The following is a 23,617-nucleotide window of genomic DNA, read 5'->3' as shown; positions in this document are numbered from 1 at the left end:
TTAGAATGGACAATATCTGAAAAACTATAGTGAGATTGTCCTCTGTTCTACCCACACCCATGCACCAACACTCAGACATTCCTCCACAGTTACAGGCACATAAACTAAAACACTTGAACCCGCATCAAATAGTGTCTGTGACTCATGGCAGACTAGTCAGAATACATACTTATTAGCTTATGTCTCATCTGGAAAAGAGATAATTCAGGAACTTTCCACTTACTTTATTGATTGTTATAGTTTTTTTTAAAGTTTTATTTATTTATTATATATACAGAGTTCTGCTTACATATATGACTGCACACCAGAAGAGTGAACCTGATCTCATTACAGATGCTTGTGAGCCACCATGTGATTGTTAGAAATTGAACTCAGAACCTCTAGAAGAGCAGACAGTAGTCTTAACCACTGAGCCATCTCTCCAGCCCAATTGTTATATAATTCCTATAGTTTTAATATAAAATGTTTTCTATAGTATCATGTGTTTGAACTCCTGGTCCTTAGCTTGTGGTGCTGTTTGTGAAGGTTGAGATGAACCCTTACGGGTGGAAGTACTCATGGGGGTAAGCCTTGAGGATTTACAGCTGGCTTCTTTGGCCTCTGTTCCCTAACTGGGGGTGTGATGTGAGCAATTGTCGTGCTGTCATCATGTCTTCCTTACAGTGATGAACTATATCATTCTAGAACTACAGAGATAAAATAAGCCCCTTCTCCCATAAGTTCTTTCGTCAGTTTATTTTATCACAGCTGAAAAAGTAACTAAGCCAAGGACAAAGTTGATGTCACTGCCACTGCAATGTCAGGGACAAGCTACCTCTTTGCTTTCTAATATTAGGGTTCAGAGCTGTTGCTAATGGGCAGTGGTACTTATGTAGGGAGGTATATACCACTGTTTGGTGTCTTTGATGTTTCCCATTGCAGTGATACTGGTTTTTGCTAATACAACCTTACGCTAATTTGGCACACTTTACATAAGACACCTCATTGCAAAATTAAATGTTTAATACAAAGTATATGTACTCATCATTTTCTAGTATTTTAATAACTATCACACATTTTAAAAAATTAGATGAATAAAATATATACTTCAGAAAAAAATCCAGCATGCTAAGCTTCAAGTTTATGTGTATATATAGAACATACTTATTTAAATGTAGTAAATACATATAAATAAACTTAACTTTAAAACACAAATACATTTAACTCAAATGTATACATATCAATAAATGTGTATTTGAATAATAATATGTACATTTCTATGTGTACATATATACTCACATATATATGTCATACATATATATGTCTTATATATACACAATATATATATATTGTATATATATATATACATATGTATGTATATACATATATATATGTGTATATACATATATATGTATATGTATATACACATATATATCAACTCTTGCTTAGATACTAGGGTCAAATCCTGAAAGCAGCATTTTTTTCATTCATCTATACATTTAAATAACCCATCTGGAAGTCTTCAGGTTCCAGAAAAATTCTTTATAAACATTCACACTGATTTTATAAGTTTTAAACAACTTTAAATTTTGAATACTGTGACTCTATTTTTAAAGTCTCTCTATAATGTCTATAAAATCATGCATTTTCTTCCATGATAATTTTTTATTCATAATGCAGAACTGACAAAACCATTTATTGATTTGCCATCTAATTGTTTCAGAAATTATTCAGTGACAAATCTATCTCCAAAGAGACCACTGATAAACTAACATATTTGTGGGATGAAGGAGGTGAATAAAGAAGACCCTTGAGCTGTGACTAGGCTTTCAAGGAAACAGAAGCAGAATATCATAACAATGGGTCTCTTTGATCAAGCTCTTCCTGGTCAGGGGGAGAGGCTGTGCTGCACCTGCTTGGCATCACCCAGGTGTCCCTGGAGGTGCAGTCCCTTGCATGTGTATATCCACACTAGCAAGGCAGCCTTAGTGTTTCCAAGTGTGGGAAAAGCCATCTTAATGGAAAGGGCACCCAGATCCTGGCCTCTAAATAGAGCTTGTTTAAACACAGATTCCCTGATATCTCTCCCTAAGTTGGCTTGGGTTAACTCTTATACTAGGTGCAATTTTTCTACTGTGCAAATCAAACCTCTTTGTTTCTTGGTTTGGGAGTGTGTATGCACATGTATGTGTGAGTACATCTATGTGCATGTGTGCAGGGTTCAGAAAAGAATATCAAGTATTCTGCTCTGTCATTCTCTTACTTACTTTATTGGGACAGTTTCTGATTGAAGCATGAGCTAGCTGGCAACCAGCAAGTTCAGTGATTCTCCTGTCTCTGCCCTGCACAGATCTGGTGTACAAATGTGTATGGCCACACCTAACAGTTTACATGAGCAATGATATTTGAACTTAGACCTTAGTACTGGTGCAGCACATGTTTTTACTTTTTATACATCATGTAGCTACATGAGCCCTATGTATATATCTTCTTCCATTCTCACACTAACATAGCACTCACATAGCAGTGTCTGAAATAACACCACATCCCAGAAGCAGCTACTTTAGAGGAAGGCTGAGGGAGGTCCATGCTCATAAAAGTATGCAATCAATATTTCCATGTCCACCTGAGGTCAACCCTCAATCAGCAAAGATGATTACTTAGATCATCAAGATAGTATGTGTACACTAGTCTGCTTTGTCCTTATCCCTTCGAGATACTCAGCTTCTCGGTCTCTTAATAGAAGCCTGACCCTCTGTCATTGAAGCTTGTCATAAAAGAAGAAAGATGACACATAAATATAGCTGAATTATTATAAAGTCAAAACTGAATTATTATAAAGCTCTAGGGGAAAATTATCATACATAATATGTGTATCTCCTCATCTTCACGCATATCTTTACAGTGTTATCTTCCATGCATTTGTCTTCACATGGCAGAAGACTGACCCATCTTAAATTTAAAAATCAACTTAATCTACTGCCTCACACATGATAGCCTAAATTATAATCAAATAAGTCAAGAAATGAGGGATGTAGGATTTTTTTTTGATAACTCCAGTACAGTTCTAAGGGCCCCTTCTTTAAAAACATTGTTGTAGTTTTAAGTGTGTGTGTGTGTGTGTGTGTGTGTGTGTGTGTGTAAATGAGTGCAATGCCTCCAGAGGCTACAGGTATTGGATCCACTGGAGCTGGAGTTGCAAGTGGTTGTGACTATCCATACATGGATGATGAAAACCAAACTAAACTCAGGTCTGTGAGTTCTTAATTGATGAGTTCTCTTCTTCTCTGGGGACCTGTTCTCAGTAATATGTTTGAAGAAAAGAAAATTCAATAGTATCTTTATTTATAGGCTATAGCTCAGTTTCTGATATATTTATTTGCAGGTTATAGAGTATAATAATTATTTTCAAGGCAATTTGGGGATGCCAGGTACATGTTGTGGTCCCATTTGGCATTTTCCTGTGTTTCAGAACAGTGTATAAAGTATCTGTATACTGTTAGACAGAGAAAGAATTTTCTCCATGTGAACCATTATAACTGGGCATAAACATGAAAGAAATCAACTGCTCACACTCCATATTTTGCTTGTGGGGTTGGTCCATTTTTATTATTACCTTGCATCTGTCAACTTTGCATTATCCCTCTTTGCTTGAGCTCACACTGAGGCAACAACAATAAAGACTTCCTTAAGAGCAATTGTGCCTTGTGGTTTTTATATCACACTTCTCTTTTTAGCACTGGATGCTATTGTGATAATGTGCTTAAGAATCTTATTGAAGATGAGGTTCCTTTGAGTTGTTTTTTTTTTTTTTTTTTTTTTTTTTTTTTAAAGCCAGAGGGAGTCTTTGTTTCCAGGAGCTCTTTCCAGGGCTGGAAGCTTTCATTTTGATTATAGACCTAGCAGATATCTGGGGTTTCAGAATTTGGCCTAGAGTTCTTTACTTTAAGCATCTGTATGACCCAAAGGCTTTTCTATAGCTCTTCTGTCTGCTGCAAAGCCTCTTGAGCTAATTGTCTTTAATGAGCTTGCCTGTATAACTCTGCCTGTAACCCAAGGAGAGATTATCTGTCCCATTGAGCTTTCAATTTATGCAAAAAAAAAAAAATGCTGACACCTTAGGCTTATTCTTTCTTTTGTATACAAAGTTTAAATTAAAGAAACTGAGAATAGGTGTCCTCTGGTTACCTGAACTAAGTGGATGTCACACACTGGCTTTAATAATGGTCGTGGTTTTCAACATTTTATCTCTGATCGAACTCATCAAGTATATAAATCCACTTATGGTTTATTCAGAGCTTCACAAAGTGAGGGCCTGACCACTTGCCCCACAATCACTTGAAATTTTTTTAGAAATTTAAAATTTTAGCCTAACCTTGACCTATTAGGTCAGATGTTCTACAGGCAGAGCTCAGCACATTGTGCCTTAACAAGCACTGTGGGACATTTTGAGGCATGCTCATTTTTGAAAATCCCTTTTGCAGGTTATATGAGGACAGCATCCAAATTACACTTGTTTTTCAAGGGAGGGAACTAAGCTTCGTAGGGATTTAGTTATCTATCAGAGCCAGAGATTATTTTAAACTTCAAAGCAGAGACAAAATATAGAAGAAAACAACAGCTTAAAGATGAAACACTAATTGCATGTATAGTATAAAAAGCTCAGAAATGGGGGTAGACACAGCTTGGCTTGTAAAGTGCTTCATGTGCAAAATGAGGATCTAAGTCCAAGCCCCTGAACCCAAGTGAAAAGTTGGATGTGGGAGTGTGCATTTGTATTCCAAGCACTGGACAGGAAGAGACTAGTGGATTCCCGGGTTCTTGTGGTCAACCAGCAAAGCCAAATTCAAGAGATCCAGGCTACTGAGAAAAGCTGCCTCCATAAATACCTGGCAGAAGAATACCTAAATTTTAAGTCTGGCTTCCATATGCAAGCACACACATGTGTGTGCACATCAGTACACACACACATACACACACACACACACCTCAGTAAAGAGAAGGCAATTAAAAATAATTCTCTCTCTCAGACATACTTTTACAATTCAGTAAACTTAAAGAAGCAAAAAATATGTTAAAATTGAAATATCTAGACTGATTTCTTCTATTCTAAGGAGAAATTCTTCCGAACCTAATTGATATATATATATATATATATATATATATATATATATATATATATATATAATATTATACACAGAAGTTCCTGGGAAACATGGAATACATTGGCAACAAGTTTAATTTCATAACTGGATTTAGAATAATTAATTTTAAGCAGATTGTCCCGGTCCTTTTATATTAGCTGCTTGATCATATCCCATTATAAATGCACCCAGGATGGGGATTGCAGTTGTCTGCCCTTTCATAGAAACTGTCCATATGAATATTAATTTTGAAGACTGCATAATGACTCCCTGTCCATGGAATGTGTGTAACTACCTCCTGAATAAATGCGGGAAAGAATTAGCTTCCTGAAGAGGCTGAACCCCACACTGGGAATTGCCTTGAAACATCACAGCTAATTCTCACATTAAGAAATAAAAACAGATGGGCATCGGTCAGGAAGTTTTAAGATTAAGTATAAAGCCAGAGGCCTAAAAAGAAGCCTGCTGCGTCTGGAGCAAAAACAAGCTGTTCATTGGGAGACTTGTTTCTTTCTCCCTTTTCAGCAGGGTTCCTTCAGGCTTAAGGGTATCCCAGGTCAGCAAAGACCATAGACAGCTACTGGGGCATCTCAAAGAGAACACTGAACTTCAGAATTTTATACTTTGTGATTTAAAGCTGGATCAACATGACTATAAGACTCCATTTCCAGGTACTTCCTAACACCCAAAGCAAGGTAATCTGTAAGCCACTTTGCCTGAGCAGGAAGTGTGGAGGAATGAAGGCTGGATGTCAGGAAGCAAGTCTGTCTACACCTGCCACAGCTGGAATCAGAGATATTCTAAGTTACAATTCTATTCAGTGGCACAGCAGGAAACCAACCTGCTTCATGGTGGCAACTAAATTTTGCAGTGGTGTTCTCTGTTAAGCTGACAGCCTTAATGTAGAGTTTTTCATTTATTTCTGTTTAAAACAGCCTGTATTAGTTCTTTGGGAGTTTTATTGAAAAAAAATTCATGTATATGTATATATGTATTCATATGTTTATTCATTCTTTGAGAATTTTATACGTGTTTTGATTATATTCACCTCTCACTTCTCCATTTGAATCCAGATGCTTATCCCAAATCCCACCCCCTACTTCTTTTAATTTTCTTTTTCTTTTTAGAGAAGACTATCTCACAGCAGATGTCCTGGTCATCTTGAGCATACAGTATTTCTCCTCATTTGTAATAGTCCTTGAGCCTTAGGTGTTTTTAGGTTGTATTATAAATATATTAGTTGTGGAGAGGCATCCCATGGTCAGTTAATCCTGCATTTTCTCCACTCATGGCTTCTGTAGTTATCTGTCTGCTATAAAAAAGAATCCTCTTCGATGAGGGGTAAGAGCTGCGCATATCTGTGGGTATGAAGATAAGTATTCACAGTGCAGTCAGAGATTATACTGGATTAAGAAAACGGGTACAGGAAGATTTCCTGTAGACCCCATGGCCTCTGCAACCTTGGGTAGTTGGCTAGGAATGCAGTACAAGATATGAATTCCCTCCTAACAAGACCTTAAGTTCAAGTCCACGCTGCAGTTAATTACTCCCAGGACATAAATACCACTCCTGCACCTTCAGGAATCTCTTGCCAGATCGGTCATTGTTATGTTATATAGGCATTATATCTGGATAGGAATACTGACTACTTTTTTCTGGGGCAGCTTTCATGGCTCTTTTGAACATGATTTCTACTAATCCTCAGGGCATCTTTGAGCTACATTGATCCCTACAAGTCCTACGTCCAGAGAGTGTGGTGCAGTCAGCAGAAGAATTGAGCCTTCTTTTTCTGTACCAAGGACAACAGTGATAACCTATATTCCTTGGAGTCTCCTGGACTCCTCTGACCAACAACTCATTAGTTTTTTTAAACTCAAAGATTTTTGAGTTAGATAATGGATTTTGTTAGTGGGTATATATTGTCATTCCAAGTAGCATAGCTCTAATTAATATATATGCTTTTATACACAAACGTAATTTATGTAATATTAAATAAACATAAAATAATATAATTCCCTAGTCTTTTGCAAAACACATAGTACTATTTATCCTTCCTCTTTGATCTTTAATGTTTAACTCAAAAATTAACAAGCATAGTGTATACTTCTAAAATACTGTGTTCTAGGCAACAAAAATTACAGCAAATGTCTTTGACGGTATGTTGTTCTATGTAGTCTTATTACTTTATGTTAAAGATGTTAAGGCAAAAACTGTGAAGATGGAGCAGTGTCTAAGAATGCTTTAAACAAATGTGAAGGGCTATGTCTATGAATGCATCCCTTGAACTCCCATAAAAAATTTAAATAAACAAAAAGCTAGGTTTGACCCTGGGCCTACCTGTATACTCAGGGGTATCAGGGACTGAGGCAGGAGGATCACTGGGGCTTCCAGGCTTTAAGTCTATTTCAAGTTTCACTGAGTGGACCTGTCCCATGTCAGAAAAGTGACAGAACAGAACACACAACATCTGCCTTTATTTTCAGAATGCACAGAAATGTGTAGCATATACATATATCTAAATTAGAATGCAGGCTGTGTTACATAAGAGCCATGACTTAGTCTCTTATTGGTTCTGAATATACAAGAGAGGAAGATAGTGCGTTTTTAAGTCTCTCTTCATGCAGCCTGGTACTAGGCATAAAATGAGAGCTTAAAAGATATATGTCGATAGAAATGAGCTTATTTCTCTGAAATTATCTTCTGAAATTGGTAGGCTTAAAATAGTATATTGAACAGTGATCAATTCTCAGGACATTGCTAGGGAATATTTTCAGAATAAATGTGTGTAAATTAAGAAGATAAAAGAGCATATCCCAGAAAATTTGGGAGCTGCTCAACGATGAAATTAGGGAACTAACTGATGGCTGAAATGTGTAATCTATTGTTTCAGTTGACCTCAGAGGAAAGAAAGTGCTGGGTAACCAATGCAGTCTTGTATGTACAAACAGAGTCCAGAAAGTGACAGAACCACAGAGCATCACAGTGCACATGCTGAAGTATTTGTTAGTAAAAAGGAGTATGATCCCACAAACAAGAAATGCAAAATGAATCTGAAGGAGACACAAGGTACGCAGAGGAGAGTGAAAGGCTGATATATCTGTGGCTTTTCTGCCTGCTGCAACAAATAGCTGACAGGAAGCAATGTAAAGGAAAGACATTCACTCTGGGTAACACTTTGAGGGAATACAATTCCTTATGGGTACATGGCTACAGGAATGGGATCACACTGTAGCTGTTGTCAGCAAGCTGAGTAGAAACACAGAATAGCAGTTCTGTGTCCATGACATCTTCCTACAAAATACTTTATAGCAGAATTTTCAGGGAGGCTTGACTTTATGCTTTGATTTAGCTAAACATTATATTCTGAAATCTTGGTGAAGGCTGCTTCATCTCCCTAATCAGAAGGCATCAGTTTCTGACTGCTAGTGCTTTTAGGCTAAGATACTACCTATTGGCTTGTGTTTAGATATCATTTACATAATGAGCTGTGTTTGTAAGCTGGATCTGTCACTGTGATAGAGCCCAGCTTTCTTGAACTTTTGAAATGTCAATGTCTTCTGTGAAATAGAAGAGACTTACTAGGCATCAATAAGAGATAAAATAATATGCTCATTATCTTATCAGAATGCCCCTGTGCTTATAGCTCTGGTTAAAGACGTGCTGCACAGGAGTAAATGCCCAGGGGACAGATAAGCAAAAGAAATCACTTTGAACTTTGGGAAGTTGTCTGCTATGCTAGGATTATCGGTCCATAGATACTGCCTTGGAAACTTCTTTGTTTCCTTATGGATATGACTGTACAAGTTATTGTTTTTCCCCAGGGGTCTTGTCCATGTTCTTCACCTACTTCAGCCAACCGTATTCATGTTATCAGGTAAAGAATGAGTAGAGCTGTACACTCTTAGAAAAAGTGACCTGCATCAAATGCAAGGTGTTCTTTTGTGGACTGAGTAGAGTTGAGGAAGATGTGAGTGGCAGGTCAGCTAAATATCTGCATGATCCAAACAGGAGAATGTACCAGCAGCAAACATTTGTCTGAAATCTGGACCTGCAATGGGCATCTTGAAGTGCCCTTGCAGAAGACAATTGAAACAATTTATTACAAAGATAATGTGGGGAGCAGATTTGAAAAGGGAAAACACGTGATTAGGAGGCAGAGAAATTTTAGATCCCAGGAATCACACTAGTTAACTATGCTTCTGGTTTTGTTTTCTTTATGAATACAATGAAGAGGCGTCACAGTGCTGATGTCATCCATGATTTTAAGTGACTTGAAAGTCAAGTAGGAGAGACATGGATTGAATCACAGAAACAATTTTTGTAACTTTTGATGGATGTGTAACAGCAAGCAGGAAAATCAGGTAATTTGTCCTGCCTCACTGCAGACCTAAATACTGAGCTCAGGAAATGGCTCAGTGGGTAAATCCTCTGTCCTCTAGCCTGATTACTTGAGCTATATTACTGGGAAACACAGAGCAGAAGAGGAGAACAGACGTCTGCAGCTTGTCATCTAACTTACAAATGTATGCTACCAACTCACATAAAGCAAAACTCTCTGGATCAGGCTGCTACTCAGAGTTAGAATTTTAATCTTTATATTCTCTGGCCTGTCTACACCACAATTTAGAGAGACTTTAGATCCATTAGGTTTCTAAAATTTGTTGCCAAATCTGTCCCTGAGATACCTTCACTGATCAGTTAGTGGCCAGGAGCTGTTTGTTAAGAAATTATGAGGTTTTGCTAAGTAGCTGCTCAGTGGATCATTCATGAATGACCCAGTCAGTATCAGGTCAGAAATTCTCCAAATTGAATTGGTAGCACACTGGGACTTTGTCCTGTCTATTTCAAAGGTGTCTTTTAAAGGTTATTATTCAGAAGTGAACCCGAGTGTCAATAAATTGATTCACCACACTAAGTGTGTTGTTTATATCATTTGGTATACCTATTTTCAAAAACTATTATAAATGGAATCACATCAAACTTCAGGTTGCTACAAATAACCAAATGAGCCATATGATAAAAATATTGGGAGAGAACTTGCCTGTCATGCACCTCAGGTCATAAATTTCATCCCCAGCAAAACACACACACACACACACACACACACACACACACACACACACAAACACGCATGCACGCACGCACTCACACACATGCACATGCACACACTTACACCTAAAACAAGATGCTAAAGGGAAGGCTCAGCATGGAGAGTGATGGTTTCACAATCATGAAGACCTCAGTTTTAAGTCCCAGAACTAAAAGCTGAGTGGGTGTGTGTTTCTGTCTATTATCCCATTGTTCAGGAATTTAGCTCCTTAGAGCAAGCTGGCCAGCTACTCTATATAAAGAGTGAGCTCTGAGTTCAGTGAGAGAACTCGCTTAAAAAATAAATAAATAAATAAATAAATAAATAAATAAATAAATAAAGGAGAAAACCATGAATGAAGACATTCTCAGTATCATCCATAAGATTCCATACATAATAGTACACATGGACAAACATCAAAATGTAAAGGGAAAGTTGAACATGTATATGTGTCATTTCACATTCATGTCAGTAAGCATATGCACATATTCTCATATGTCACACACATACAAAAAAAAAAAAGCTAAACCTATTCTTAAAAGTCCATGGAAAAGTCTGTTCAAGAATTTCTCTACTGCTTTCAGCCAGCATCCTTAATGAAGCTGATATTTAATACTGATGTGTTTAAGTCGTAGGGTTATATGAAAAACTAAAAAGACCCATTCAAATAGTTGTAATAAAAAATCTCTCTGTCTCTTTGTCTATTTTATTCCATGAGTCTGTTACCTTACTCCTACAGAGAAAATTAAACTAAAATTTCAGAAGGAAAAGTTAAGGTAATTTATTGTGTGTGTACATGTATGTGCTTGCATGCATATTTATGTTGGTATGTTGAGGCCAGAGGTCAGCAGTATATCATATTTACCTTATTTTTTGAGTAATATTGTCTAACTAAACCTGGAAATCACTAATTTGGCTAGACTGGCTAGCCAGCAAGCCCAAGAGATCATCCATTTCCTACTCTCTAGAGTTAGGGTTACAAGTGTGGCACTATGTCCAATTTTTCTTTTCCTTTCTTTTATTTTCTTTTCTTTTCTCTTTTTTCTTCTCTTTTCTCTCATCTCTTCCCTTCTCTTCTTCTCCTCTCTCTCTCTATATATATAAATGTTTACACATACACATACGAATACACATACATATATACATACACATACAAAGGAATGGAACTCAGATCCTCATGCCTTTATGTTAAATGTTCCACGCACTATGCCATCTCTCATACCCAAGGAAATAATGCAATGTATTCAACCACAGCATATTTTGATATAAATTCTAATATTAGGTAAAAAGAAGTATTTTTGTGAAACATTTTTAAAATACCAGTTTGACATACTCTCCTAGGCCATTTCAAAGTTTAGACAGTATTTGCAATACATGGATATAGCTAATAATTTTTTACTTCAATTTTTAGCAGGATATAAATTAAACAATAATGTTTAATATTATTCTTTCAGACTAGGTCTGACAAGGTTCACAATTCAAGCAAGAAAAAACAATGAGAATCTTCTTAAAAAGTTAATAAGAAAGGAGAAACAGATCATAATTTCAAAAGCAAGTATAATTAGAAATAAAACTTAATTTTGACTAATGGTGCTAACAGGGCCTGGTCATTGTCAAGACTGTTGAGGGTTGGCAGGACAGGGTGGCCGAAGTCTTCCCAAGCAACCTGTAGCTCTAAGAACTTCGCGATTCCGTAGTTCTTTTTCTAAACACCCTAAAATTAGTCCAGTTTGTAAAGGCTTCATTTTCCATAGATGTATAAGAGTGGGGTGCTTGCCTCGAAAGAAAAATAAAAACAAATAAACTTTTGAAACTTAAGTGAATCAGTAGGTCAAGCAAGGCTTCGAGTCCTTTGCTAGCTGTTCTGCAGACACAGAGACAGGCTAGAGAGGCTGAGAGAAGGGCATTTAGATCTGAAGGAAAAGAAACTTGGGTCTTTTTTTAAAAACATGGAAACAAAATCACTCAAAACTGCTACACTGTCTGAAAACAACCAGTTCTTATGGAAAACTCCAGAGAAAATAAATGATCCCATATTCAATTTTACCCCTAAAGTTAACATAAAAATTTAAAATTGCTCCCATGGCAGAAAGAATGCTTATTTCTTACTCCAAACTCAACAGCAAAGCAAGCACAAATCTCTAAAAATTGATGTTGACTTCAATATTGAGAAAAGAGACAGAAGAGCATTTTAAGATTATTTTCAAAATGAAAAGATGCCAAGGACCATCCTCAGCTTGCCAAGGGGTTCTGAGAAAGGGGTGTTTGGGAACAGCAAAAGAAACAACTCAAAAGTCAAATGCCTGGGTGGAAGCTGACAGCTTATGTTCTGCTTGACACAGCTTTCTCTGGAGACCATCAGACAGCTCAGCTCTGCAGAACAAAGCCCCAAATCTTTTATTTACAAGCCTGTTCAATTATCATTCCTAGTCTCCCTTTCATTATTCTACCAGTAAGCAATTTTGTCATTTGCCCCTTGACTCCTAGGAAAAGAGAACAAGCTCATTTTTCTTAACATTGCAAATGAACTCAGAAATTTGCCTGCTTTTGTAAGCACAGACAATAAGATACCTGGGTGAGATCTAGCTCTGAGATCTCCACTCTGACCACATCTGGACCTAAATTCTCTTTGTACCAGGCTGACTTTGAACTCAGGAATCTGCCGGCCTTGTATCTTTCTGACAAGCTGGCTCATACTGCAGCTGTCTCTGTTCTTTCATGTCCACGAAGCTCCTTGTATATAATTAATACTGTATCTTATATTTTCTATAGTTGAGAAATCCTGTTTATATACTTTTGAACTAATGCTTTCAGAGTTCTTTCCCACATCCTTGAGCAATGTTTTGAAGGTCACAGCATTTACCAGTTTTGCTAAGACATACCTTTGTCTGCTGGAATCTGGCTGTTTCTGATTATCATAGAGTCATTAAACCTGGCAGACAGGATAGTCAGTGATAACCTTGGCAGGGAGAATATTTCCCAAAGGAAGAACATGAAGTTTTATATGTATAATACAAACAAGTCTCATGTCCAGCAACCATCGACACTCATAGAGACCCACACCCTGCTGGCTCTGTTACAAGGGCCAGAACTATATCACAAAATCCCTTCAGTGACCATGCAGGACTTGTCAAAAAGCCATGCCCAGTGAGAATAATGTTGTAAGTGACCCACATAAAGATGACAATAGTTCATGTTTGCTAACTAACTAGAATATTTACCTTATTCCTGGTCTCAATTAGACACCCAGATAGGGAATCAACAGCAGATATCAGTGAACCTAAAACAAGTTCTTTACAATAAGGTTGGGCTGATACTGAAAGATGAAGTAACTGAAGTCAAGGCTGCAGCCAAAGTTTCTTTGAAAGACTATGTTATACATCACCATGTGTTCACATTTTATGTTCTTTTAGAAGAAATTTGTGATTTTTTCTCCTAAATGAAAAAAAATAGCTTTATTTATGATATTTTATTGAAAGCATTGCTTCTCTTTCTTCATATGTACATGTAATTTCACATATGCATGCATGCTCACAGAGGTGTGTCCTAGTGTGTGGATGTATGAGGTTGTCTTCAGGTATCTTTTTGTCTATACCACTCATTATCTACTTACATAGTGTCTATTGTCTTTATGTCAAGTCTTGATAGCCAGCATGCTCTGGGGGACCCTATGGATGCCACCACAACTCCATAGCCTTTTTGTGAGTTCCAGTGATCTGAACTCCATCCTTGCCCTTTGGCTGTAAGCACTGTGCTTGCTTAGCCAAGTACCCAAGCCCTAAACTCCAGCCTCTAGAGACATCTCCAGGTAGATATGCCGCTTGTCCCTGCTTTTTTTTTTTTTTTTTCTTATAGTTTCCTGACAAGTTTTACTTATAGGAAGTTCACAAATGTGGGATTTCAGTGGGAAAGAAAGACCTATTTTATAACTTACAGCATGTATCTTAATCCCAAACTGATAGTTACTGACAGTGTCAGTATAAGTCTAAACATTGACATTTTTTTATATTTTAATGTTTTTCAAACCTTGAATGGTAGCTATTCAGCACACTCAGAGAAGAATACATATTCCGCTCGAATAATCCGACACTTAGCAATGTTGGACAGGTGACATAGTTTAGTTATTTGAGCAAGTTATGTAAACTGATCTTGGCAGAAATATTCTCAGCCATTATGATGGTGAATGTTAATTGGTAATAACAAAATATACAGTCAGCTGATAGGTGAACATCTGAGCATGTCTAGGTAAACATCTGAGCATGTCTGTAGGGAAGTATTTTGATTGTCCTAATGGAGATAGGAACACCTGCCCACAGTGAGTGGTAACATTCCATGGTTAAGGTCCAAGAGAAAGTGGGCAGAACAATAACACTACTCCTTCTCATTGTGGATGCTATGAGACCAGACCACTCAAGCTTCCACAGTTGTAAATTTTCTGCTGGGATAGATGATAACCTTGAACTATAAGAAAATTCTCACTTATATTGTTTTATTGGCAGAATTTTACCACATAGTAATGGACAAAAGAAAGTAAGATAGCCAATGACACAGTCTTATTGACAATCAGATTTTTGTCACCATGTTTTCTAATTATATAGACGATATAACAGATTTTGTCTTAAAATCATCAAAATTGCTAGTAAAGGTGTAATACACTGATACTCTGATTTCCCTTGGGATAGAACTATACTTGAATCAGGGCCTATGTGTGATCTCATTATTTCTGAATGGACACAGGACAGTGATTAAGCCCCCAAAGTTTGGGTACTGTAAGATGGCAGAGACACATACTGGTTAGCATTAACACATCTCATCTTTATTCACTGGAAGAGGAAAGTATTTCCTACCCAGATGCTGTCTTCTTGATTGTACTGTTGCCAGTTGTGCCCCGTGTCACTAAACATCAGGCGATAGCTTGTCACCCAGTCAGAGCTCCCGTATCTTCCCTGTGTGGCTATAGCTGTAATCTCCACTCTGTTTCCTAGGTCAATCTGGAGCCACTGTTGGTTATTAGAATCTGCTGGGGACCAACCACCAGTTCCTGGAACAGAATGAAAGAGACACTTGTAATAATGCCTTAGAAAGTCACCATTTCCTATGTCAAAGATCAATGAAACTACATTGGGCAGTTAAGATACAATTCCTGCCTCTGAACTTAAATTTCTAGTATATTCAGAACCAATTTTCTGCCTTGTATTTCAGGGCACCAGGCTCAAAAAAAAAGTGCTGTATTTATGATGCCACTCCTTTCTTTCCCCCTTCCTTCTTCAATTCTTCTTTTGTTTGATTCTTCTTTCCCTTTTCCCCCCAAATCAGTACTACAAATCTACTAGGAGACTTACATGTTACTGTGGATAGAAAGCTAAAAAAGACATTCATTGAGACTTTCTTGAGCATCATTTACTTATTTAACAATTATTCTCCATGTTCTACATGAGGAGAATTCTGGATGAAAGGGAAAGAAAAGTTCAAAGAAAACATGTGAAAAACCTGCACAGGAGAAGAATAGAAGTTACAGTACTGGCACAGGGAAGTACTCATATTAAGAGGTGTGTGTGTGTGTGTGTGTGAGAGAGAGAGAGAGAGAGAGAGAGAGAGAGAGAGAGAGAGAGAGAGAAAGAGAAAGAGAGAGAGAGGGGGGGTGACTGATTTCTTTTCTTTTCTTTCTTTCTTTTCTTTTCTTTCTTTCTTTTTTTTTTTGTAGATTAGATTTCCATAGTATTATGGCTAAGCCCAAAAGACTAAGTTCTCAAGAATAAAAGCTGTAAGTAGACTTCAATTACCCTCCTTGACTCCAGTTTTCCCTTTTCTGTAGAAGATACAGTAAATGAGACCTAGATGATGCTGGAACAATTTTGGAGAAAGAGGCTGGGGGTCTGCACCATTGTATGCTCCCATGTACTTATAAGACTAAATCAATCAACAGTGGGGATAAGAATCAATACTTTTCTTGATCCAGATATTTTATACTGGAATTTACTGTGGTCAGTCTGCTTTACTCCTCCTACAATGTCCTATGAAAGAAATAGCATCCAATCCTGACAGTCAAGAAAGAGATGAAGAGTTTAAAAAATCAGACAGCCTGGATTCAAACACAATTCAGAGACTTCCAGCTCCTTATTTTTTAATATTATTTTATAACAGAAAAATAATGTGTCTAAATCCCAGAAAATCTCACGCTGAGGAGATGATTTAGTGTGAAAAGGGCATGCTCTTAAGCCTGACCACCTGACTTAAATCCTGAGAACTAAATTTACTAAGTTGTTTCCCATGAATACATCCACACCCACATCCCCCTAACTTCCTCCCCCACATTCACAAAGTTAAAATGATGGGGGCATTAAAAAAGAACTGGAAATAATAGAACAGGAAGGCTTCAGTGTGGTGGAAGATGGGAAGGTAGGGTAAGGAATGTAAAAAAGCATGATGAACCTTTGAAATGGTATATCAAAAAATTACTGTTGATGTTCCTACAATATATACATACACATATACAAAATCAGTTTTGCTGCAGTTAGCCTATAATGGGAGAAAATATTTCTCAGCATACTATAGACTCTCAAATAAGAAGATCAGCCCTAGGACATTGTTCACCTTTATGTCAACTGTTAATCAGTTTGTTCAGTGAGATTTCATACTCCCCCCCCCCAAAAAAAAAACTACAGCTGTTGACATTGTTCTTTGTTGCCTTCCAGATCTTGAAGGGGTGACACTATTGTAGAATACTCGATATATTTGAGTCACAAGACATGAGGAAATCAGACTTGAATTAATTTTGAAGCTTCATCCATATGGACTAGCATCCATCCATAGTGCTGGAAAGTGGCATAAAGTCTACCGAGGGGCCGGGGGAGTAGTCATCAGTCATATCTAGCTGTGAATCATGTAAGCTACAACAGTCATGGCCTTGGAAAGTCATGACCACTGTTATAGTAATGCCATAAATGTCATGGGAATAACAAACCATTTTCTGACTGGACATAAGTCTTGTTTCACAAGACCTAACCCAAGGCTAGTTCTGTTAACTATGTCAAAACTCATGGTCAGGCTTTAAATATTGCTCTATAGGATATAACTCACGACTGCCACTCTTAATTGGGGCAGGAACCCATGGCTGCCTTGATCGCAGGCCAGAGGGGAGATCCTAATACTATTATTCTGCTACGTGAACATAGTAATAGACTGCCCCATAAAATCTTATCCTTATGCCCACAAATCACATAAGTCAGTACATTTCTAAATCTTTATCAGAAAAGCTTTCAAAAATACAGTAAATGGAAGTTAATACAGAGACTCACAACTGTTCTACATGGAGAGAACAAAGAATCTGGAGTGCTCAGCTCTAAATGGTCCAGTTGTATAAGATTTCCTTTCCCTTTGACCCTGGCATCATTTAGGAAGAGGGTGGAAAGAGGCTTTAATGTCACAGTCAATGTTTGTGGTGAAATAGTGTTTGTCAGGTATGACTGTTCACTTATGAACTCACAGCACCTATAAGTTCAAGACAGATAAAATCTCAGCATGGACAGAGAATGTCATCAGGTGCAACTGATGGCTTTTAGGAGAAGAAGCACCATATTACTTCAGGGATGTGCCCCTGAGAATCTATACATGCACAGTAGGTGAACTTATGGCCATGTTCATGCAGATAACATTAAATTACTAAATAAGCTCGGTGGATTTAAAATTACACACAACAATAACAACAACAACACAAAATGTAAAAAGATAAAGGTGGAAGTGCTAAGTACTAGGGGCCATAGAAGAGGAACTGGAGGGGCGGTGATAGGTTTGATCAAATACATTATATGATATATGTGTTTCTTGGTCTATAATAGGGAAAACTAAATTCAATAAAGAATAATAGTCATGGAAAAAAGCATTTGAGTATCCAGAGATTTCAACTGCAGTAATGCATGTCTGCTGTTCCTATTATCTTCCTCACCACACTCAAAAGTCCCAACCACTGCTCTCACCTCTCTGCTAACTCATCAGAAATAAAAAGATGCAGATTTTATTTTCTAAGAAGTGCAGACTAATTCTGGAAATGTTTATCATGCCTAGTCTCTCCTGCTGTTCATTTCAGAGACTTTGCTGTTCTTAAGAGATTAAAAATTCAAAATTATTTTAAATAGTCTCACCGCAATAACTGTAAACCTTGACAGAAAATGGATGTATGATGTTATTTTTTTTTTTTTGAGTAGTTAAAGACAGGTTGATTTGTATGCTCATATTTGCATGTAGCATTTTCCTTTAGTATATCTGTATAATAAATAACTATATAAAGTTAATAATATGCTTATTATGGACATAATAATGCATGACTCTGGTCCTTTTGAATGATGTTCATTATTTTGAAATAAAAAAATTCAGACCTTTATAATTTGGTTTTTATTGCCATTAGTTTCCAACTGGACCTCTTGTTCATGCTTTAGAAATTTTCTCTTTTAAAAATATATACATAAAAAAAAGTTAGGAAAAAACAGTTCTAGAGTGAGAGTTAAACATCAAGTGAAGTACTTGCTATGCAAGACCTGAATTTGGATCCCAGTACTCATGTAAATACTGGACAGATGTGGTGACATAATTGTAACCTCAGTGCCCAGAGAGCAGAGCCAAGGGGCTCTCCATGCAAACTGGCAAGCTGAACTAATAGGGTCAGTGAGCACTTGGGTCAGTGAGAGATTCTGCCTCCAAATAAAACAAAGAACAATGAAACACAAGCTATTGAGGCTTGGTCCTCAACTGCATACCTACATACATGAACATGCATCTCCCTACACAGATGTACACACACACACACACACACACACACACACACACACACACTGTGCATGTACATAAAAAATAAAATGTAGCAGTAAATATGTACCCTTTGTGAAAATAATCAATCTATTAAATGAAACAGAGGCAAAACTAAAACAATGAGATATTTAGTTTAAGTTGATTTAATTTCTTCAAACTTCTCTGAAGAAAATCACATTTCCCTTTTATTTAGAGTAGGAGCTGACAGGAAAAGCCAACCCTCCTGAAAATGAACCAGAATTGAACAGTTGTTCAGTTTAAGCTTAGCATGAAGGGCTACTCAGTAGTTGATAATTGCCTAGGCTTCTTTCCCTGATCTTAAACATATCCCACCCTCCCCTGCATTGCTGCTAATAGGCAGACCTTCACGGTTTATGTGGTTATCATGACAAACATTTTTAGTTATTAGCCAAATAGTAAATGTGTTTTGGAAAATGATGAGGGTGATAAGATATGAATAGTCTTACTAAGACAAACCATGTGCTCACCTACTTCTGTTTCTGAATAACGGAAAAACTGAGTGACCATAAGCACAAATACAAGAAGGTATATAGTCAAAAGTGTCAACCAAGGCACTGTTGTCCACAGCCTTGACTGGTGTTTCTATCCTTCCTAAATATAAAGGACTCTCATCAGTCCTACAGTTTACACTTAAAAGCATTGAAGTGAAATTTCAATTTCAAAAAAATTTTAAATTTTATTACTTTTATTTATCTAGTGTGTGTGTGTGTGTGTGTGTGTGTGTGTGTGTGTGTGCACGCACGTGCACGAATGCATGCACATGAGTGTGGGTGTCTGTCTGTCTGTCTGTCTGTCTGTCTTTCTTTCTAATGTTAGATGCTTGCTTGCCAAGCCATTCATGTAAATAAAGGTGAGGAGCAAATTTGGGATATTTGGTTTTCTTTTTCTATCATGTGGGTCCTAGGACCTAAATAAGGCTAATAGCCTTGGATAAGTACTTTGACCTGCTGAGCCATCTTTTAGCTTAGGGAAAAAAGTCTCACCTTAGATATGTACAGCATTCAGAATTAAGCAATACTTTTTAAAACATAAAACCAGGAATAATTTTAAGACTGTGTCTGGGTTTGTATCCAACACCTGAAAATCTGCACTAACAGCATACTGGGCTATTGATATTATTTTTCTTTCTTTTATACCAGATCCCATGTAGCTCAGGCTGGCCTCAAATTCTTTATGCAGCTGAGGATGATGGTGAACTCCTAACTTCCCTGCTTACATCTCCAGAGTGTTGGGATCACAGGTTAGTTCCACAGTGGCTGGCTTTACATGATGTTGGGAATTTAACCAGGGTTTTGTGCATATTAATGAATTACTAATTTAGCAATATATGTCCTCTCCAGACAGCTAACTTCAATTTTTTCTTCAGAAAATGTGCACCTAGATGTTAGTACAGAAAAAAAAAAAGGTCAGGTTCATTACCTACAATTGCTATCAAGGTTAGGTTAAAGAACATTCTCTCAACTATGCTCAGCCCCAGTGTCAGGGAGGTAAGGCAACTTATTCAACTTCATGTGATATATAATTGACAAAGTAGAGGATCCCAGCCCAGACAACCTGAATCCAGTACCAGAGCTGTACCACTCATCATCTCTTTTCCCAACAGAGCCACAACTCAACTGCATATTCTCTTCAGTGTCTCTTTGGATTTTTAGGGAAACCAGTAATTATATTTCATTTGAAAACATTATTTATGGTATTAGTCTGTGCATATTTGTGGATGTGAGTGGGTGGGTCTCTCCCATGGTGCCCATGTGTAGGTCAGAGGCTAGCTTGTGGAAGTTAGTTCTATTCTTTTATCATGTAGATCATGGGGATTGAACTTTGGTTCTCAGGCTTGGCAGCAAGTGTCTTTACCCACTGAGCTATCTCCAAATTCCTAGGAACACTATTTTAATTTGCTTGTGTCAGGGAATAAACCCTTTTAGAGAACATAACTGAAAATTTTAATTCAATCCTTCTGGCTTCAGGTTTATGCCTCAGGCTGTAACAGTGACTAAAATCTTATTCAAGTATAAACAGCTTGTCTATAGGACTATAATCAAACTTTATTTAAGACAAAGAAATTGTGTCCCCCTCCCATCATGCTAAATCTCTCAACTCAGCCTTTTATGCTTCAGTGCTAATAGCCAGGCTATAGCACTGGGGTAGACTCTGAGTTTGAACCAGAAAAACTCATGGAGAGGTTAGAACTCCCTTTGTTTCTACCTGTTTTTCATTTCCATTTCAAAAATGAAAATGATACTTGATTGATGTCAAATGGCATAGAATAAAATCTTTTCAGAGATATTGAATATCAGGCATTCTAAAATAGACTCCATCAGTACAAGGCCAGCTAAAATACGTAGGACATACATTATTTTTTACATCTACTATTCCACACACAGAGATGGGCTTATTTTACTCTATTGTTTTATTTTGTGTGTTTATGGCACAAGTATATGTTCAAATGTTTGCTTTTATACATGTAATTTGGATGCTTGTGGACATCTGTGTGAAAGACAAAGTCCAGTGTTTAGTGTCTTCCAGTATTGCTTTCCATATTATTTTGATGCAAGGTCTCTCCCTGAACCTGGATAACTTATTTAGCTTCAACTTTGTACAGACTAGAGCCATCTAGGATTTTAGTCAGCTGATAGACTGCTCAGATAAACCCGTAGAGTTGTTTTGATTATTAATTTTCGGGAGGCCCAGATCCACTGTGTGCAGCACACATTCCTGGACAGGTGATTACATAAATACTAACAAAATAGAAGCCTATGATTAAACTAGTAGAGAGTGGTGCTCCATATTTTCAGCCTCCATGTTTCTGCTTGAGTTTCTGCCCTGACTTCCCTCAAAGATATTTACTTGAAAGTGCAAGTCAAATACCTTTCTTCCTTTAAGTTGCTTTTTATCGGTGATTTGTCATAGTGGCAGAAAGCAAACTCAAACACCGAGGCTCACTGATTCAGCTACCCTGGCCAAATAACTGTCAAGTATAACTTTTTACCACCTTCAAAGGGCTGGGATTTCTTACTCAGATGTTTGGTCCTTAGCTTTTAGGTGGTACCAATGAGTCCTAACAGAAGTCTTAATGTTTTCACAATAAGCACTTTAAAAACTGTGTTACTTCCCCAGCTTTTGACTAATTTTTAATCTCTAAAATGAATCTTATAAGGAATTGGTGTCGAAGACCCGTGCCTCCCCATACATCACACAGAAGCCCAAAGAACAACAAACACTTTTCCATGACTGAAGGAAGAGTTAGCAGGGAGAATGTGTTAAACTGTCAGCTATTTCGCACATGGCAACCCTGTAAGCCAATCTTCAAAATTGTTTTATGGGCAAATCTACTGAATGAGCAAAAGACTGCAATAAGTAAACAAGCCTTCTGGCTAGTAAGATGACTAGGTATAGCCCTGGCCTTTCAAACAAGAACACACGAGTTCAAATCCCAGTACCCATATTTACATGCAGAACATAGTGGTGCATAGCTGCAATTCCAGCTCTAGAAAGGAGGAAAGAGATAAATCATTGAGGCTCACTGGTGAAAAAAACTTGGTAAGTTTCAGAAATTTCAGGCCATTGAGAAACCCTGTTTCCAAAATAATGATGATGTTGATGATGATATCATATAATGGTTATTATATATTATTTTAAAATAATATAATAGTTCCTACTTCTATAAATAATAATAATAATGACAACAACAACAATAATAATAACAATTAGTTGTAGCAGTAGTGGTGGTGGTAGTGGTGGCTAAGTCTGAATGTGAGCTTGTCCTTTGACACATATGCATACACATACATAAACACAGATACATTACTTACATGAGAAGCCCTACAATGAATATAGTGCTGTATCATATGTCTAAGAGTAATCCTCATATGTGCTGGTACCTGCAAGATATAGCAGCAGAGGATTTGCTCCTCTTTTTTGAGCACTGTCATACATATGAAACAGGATTTGGGCTGAGGAAAAACCCATAAGACAAGGATACTATTGGATGATACATATACATGCTTCTTTATGGGAAAACTGCTAATTAAGGCCAAACTTTACCATTGACTGAAAACCTTTCTGGGACTTGGCATCTAGTGGCGGTCTCCCTTCATTAACAGTGTTTCTACTTCTCTGAGGTTGTCTGGGTATTCTAAGCCCATACGTATGCCTCTACCTGAGGAATGTCATGTAGCCTCAATCAGTGGATAGGATCAATTTCCTTTCTCCTGACAAAACCTGTTCACCCAGTACCTGAGATGCTCTAAATGATTCCCAATGCTTTCCCCATGATACCCAACTTCCCAGCCAATGACCTTTTCCATCATGGATGTCCCTACCTTCAGTCCCCTTCAACCTCATAAACTTCTATTTACTCTAAGAAAAGATTATCTGCCTATTGACAAGCAGTCTGTGTGTAGTCACTTACCATATGTACTCATCAGGCTTCTGAACCCCCTGTTCAGTGTCTCTGTTTTCACTGTCCTTTTGGACCAAATCAGCCAATGATTATTGAGAGCGTGGAGACCCTTAGTTCTTGTGCATATATAGTATGACAGAATGCTGCAGCTGACAGTCACTCATGTGTCACATGGTG

General features: G+C 37.3%; 1 protein-coding gene across 1 annotated transcript in view; it reads right to left on the bottom strand.

The window, feature by feature from the left end:
- LOC117716146 (contactin-associated protein like 5-1) overlaps positions 1–23,617 on the bottom strand; it is an 838,779-nt gene that overhangs the window by 610,064 nt on the left and 205,098 nt on the right. Inside the window, exon 3 of the mRNA XM_034513074.2 lies at positions 15,060–15,253. Coding sequence (XP_034368965.1) covers positions 15,060–15,253 — 194 coding nt within the window. The remainder of the gene's footprint in view (positions 1–15,059; positions 15,254–23,617) is intronic.

This window comes from Arvicanthis niloticus, chromosome 10 (genome assembly GCF_011762505.2).
Source record: "Arvicanthis niloticus isolate mArvNil1 chromosome 10, mArvNil1.pat.X, whole genome shotgun sequence".
Taxonomy (NCBI): Eukaryota; Metazoa; Chordata; class Mammalia; order Rodentia; family Muridae; genus Arvicanthis; species Arvicanthis niloticus.
This window is presented reverse-complemented; position numbering and strand designations above follow the sequence as displayed.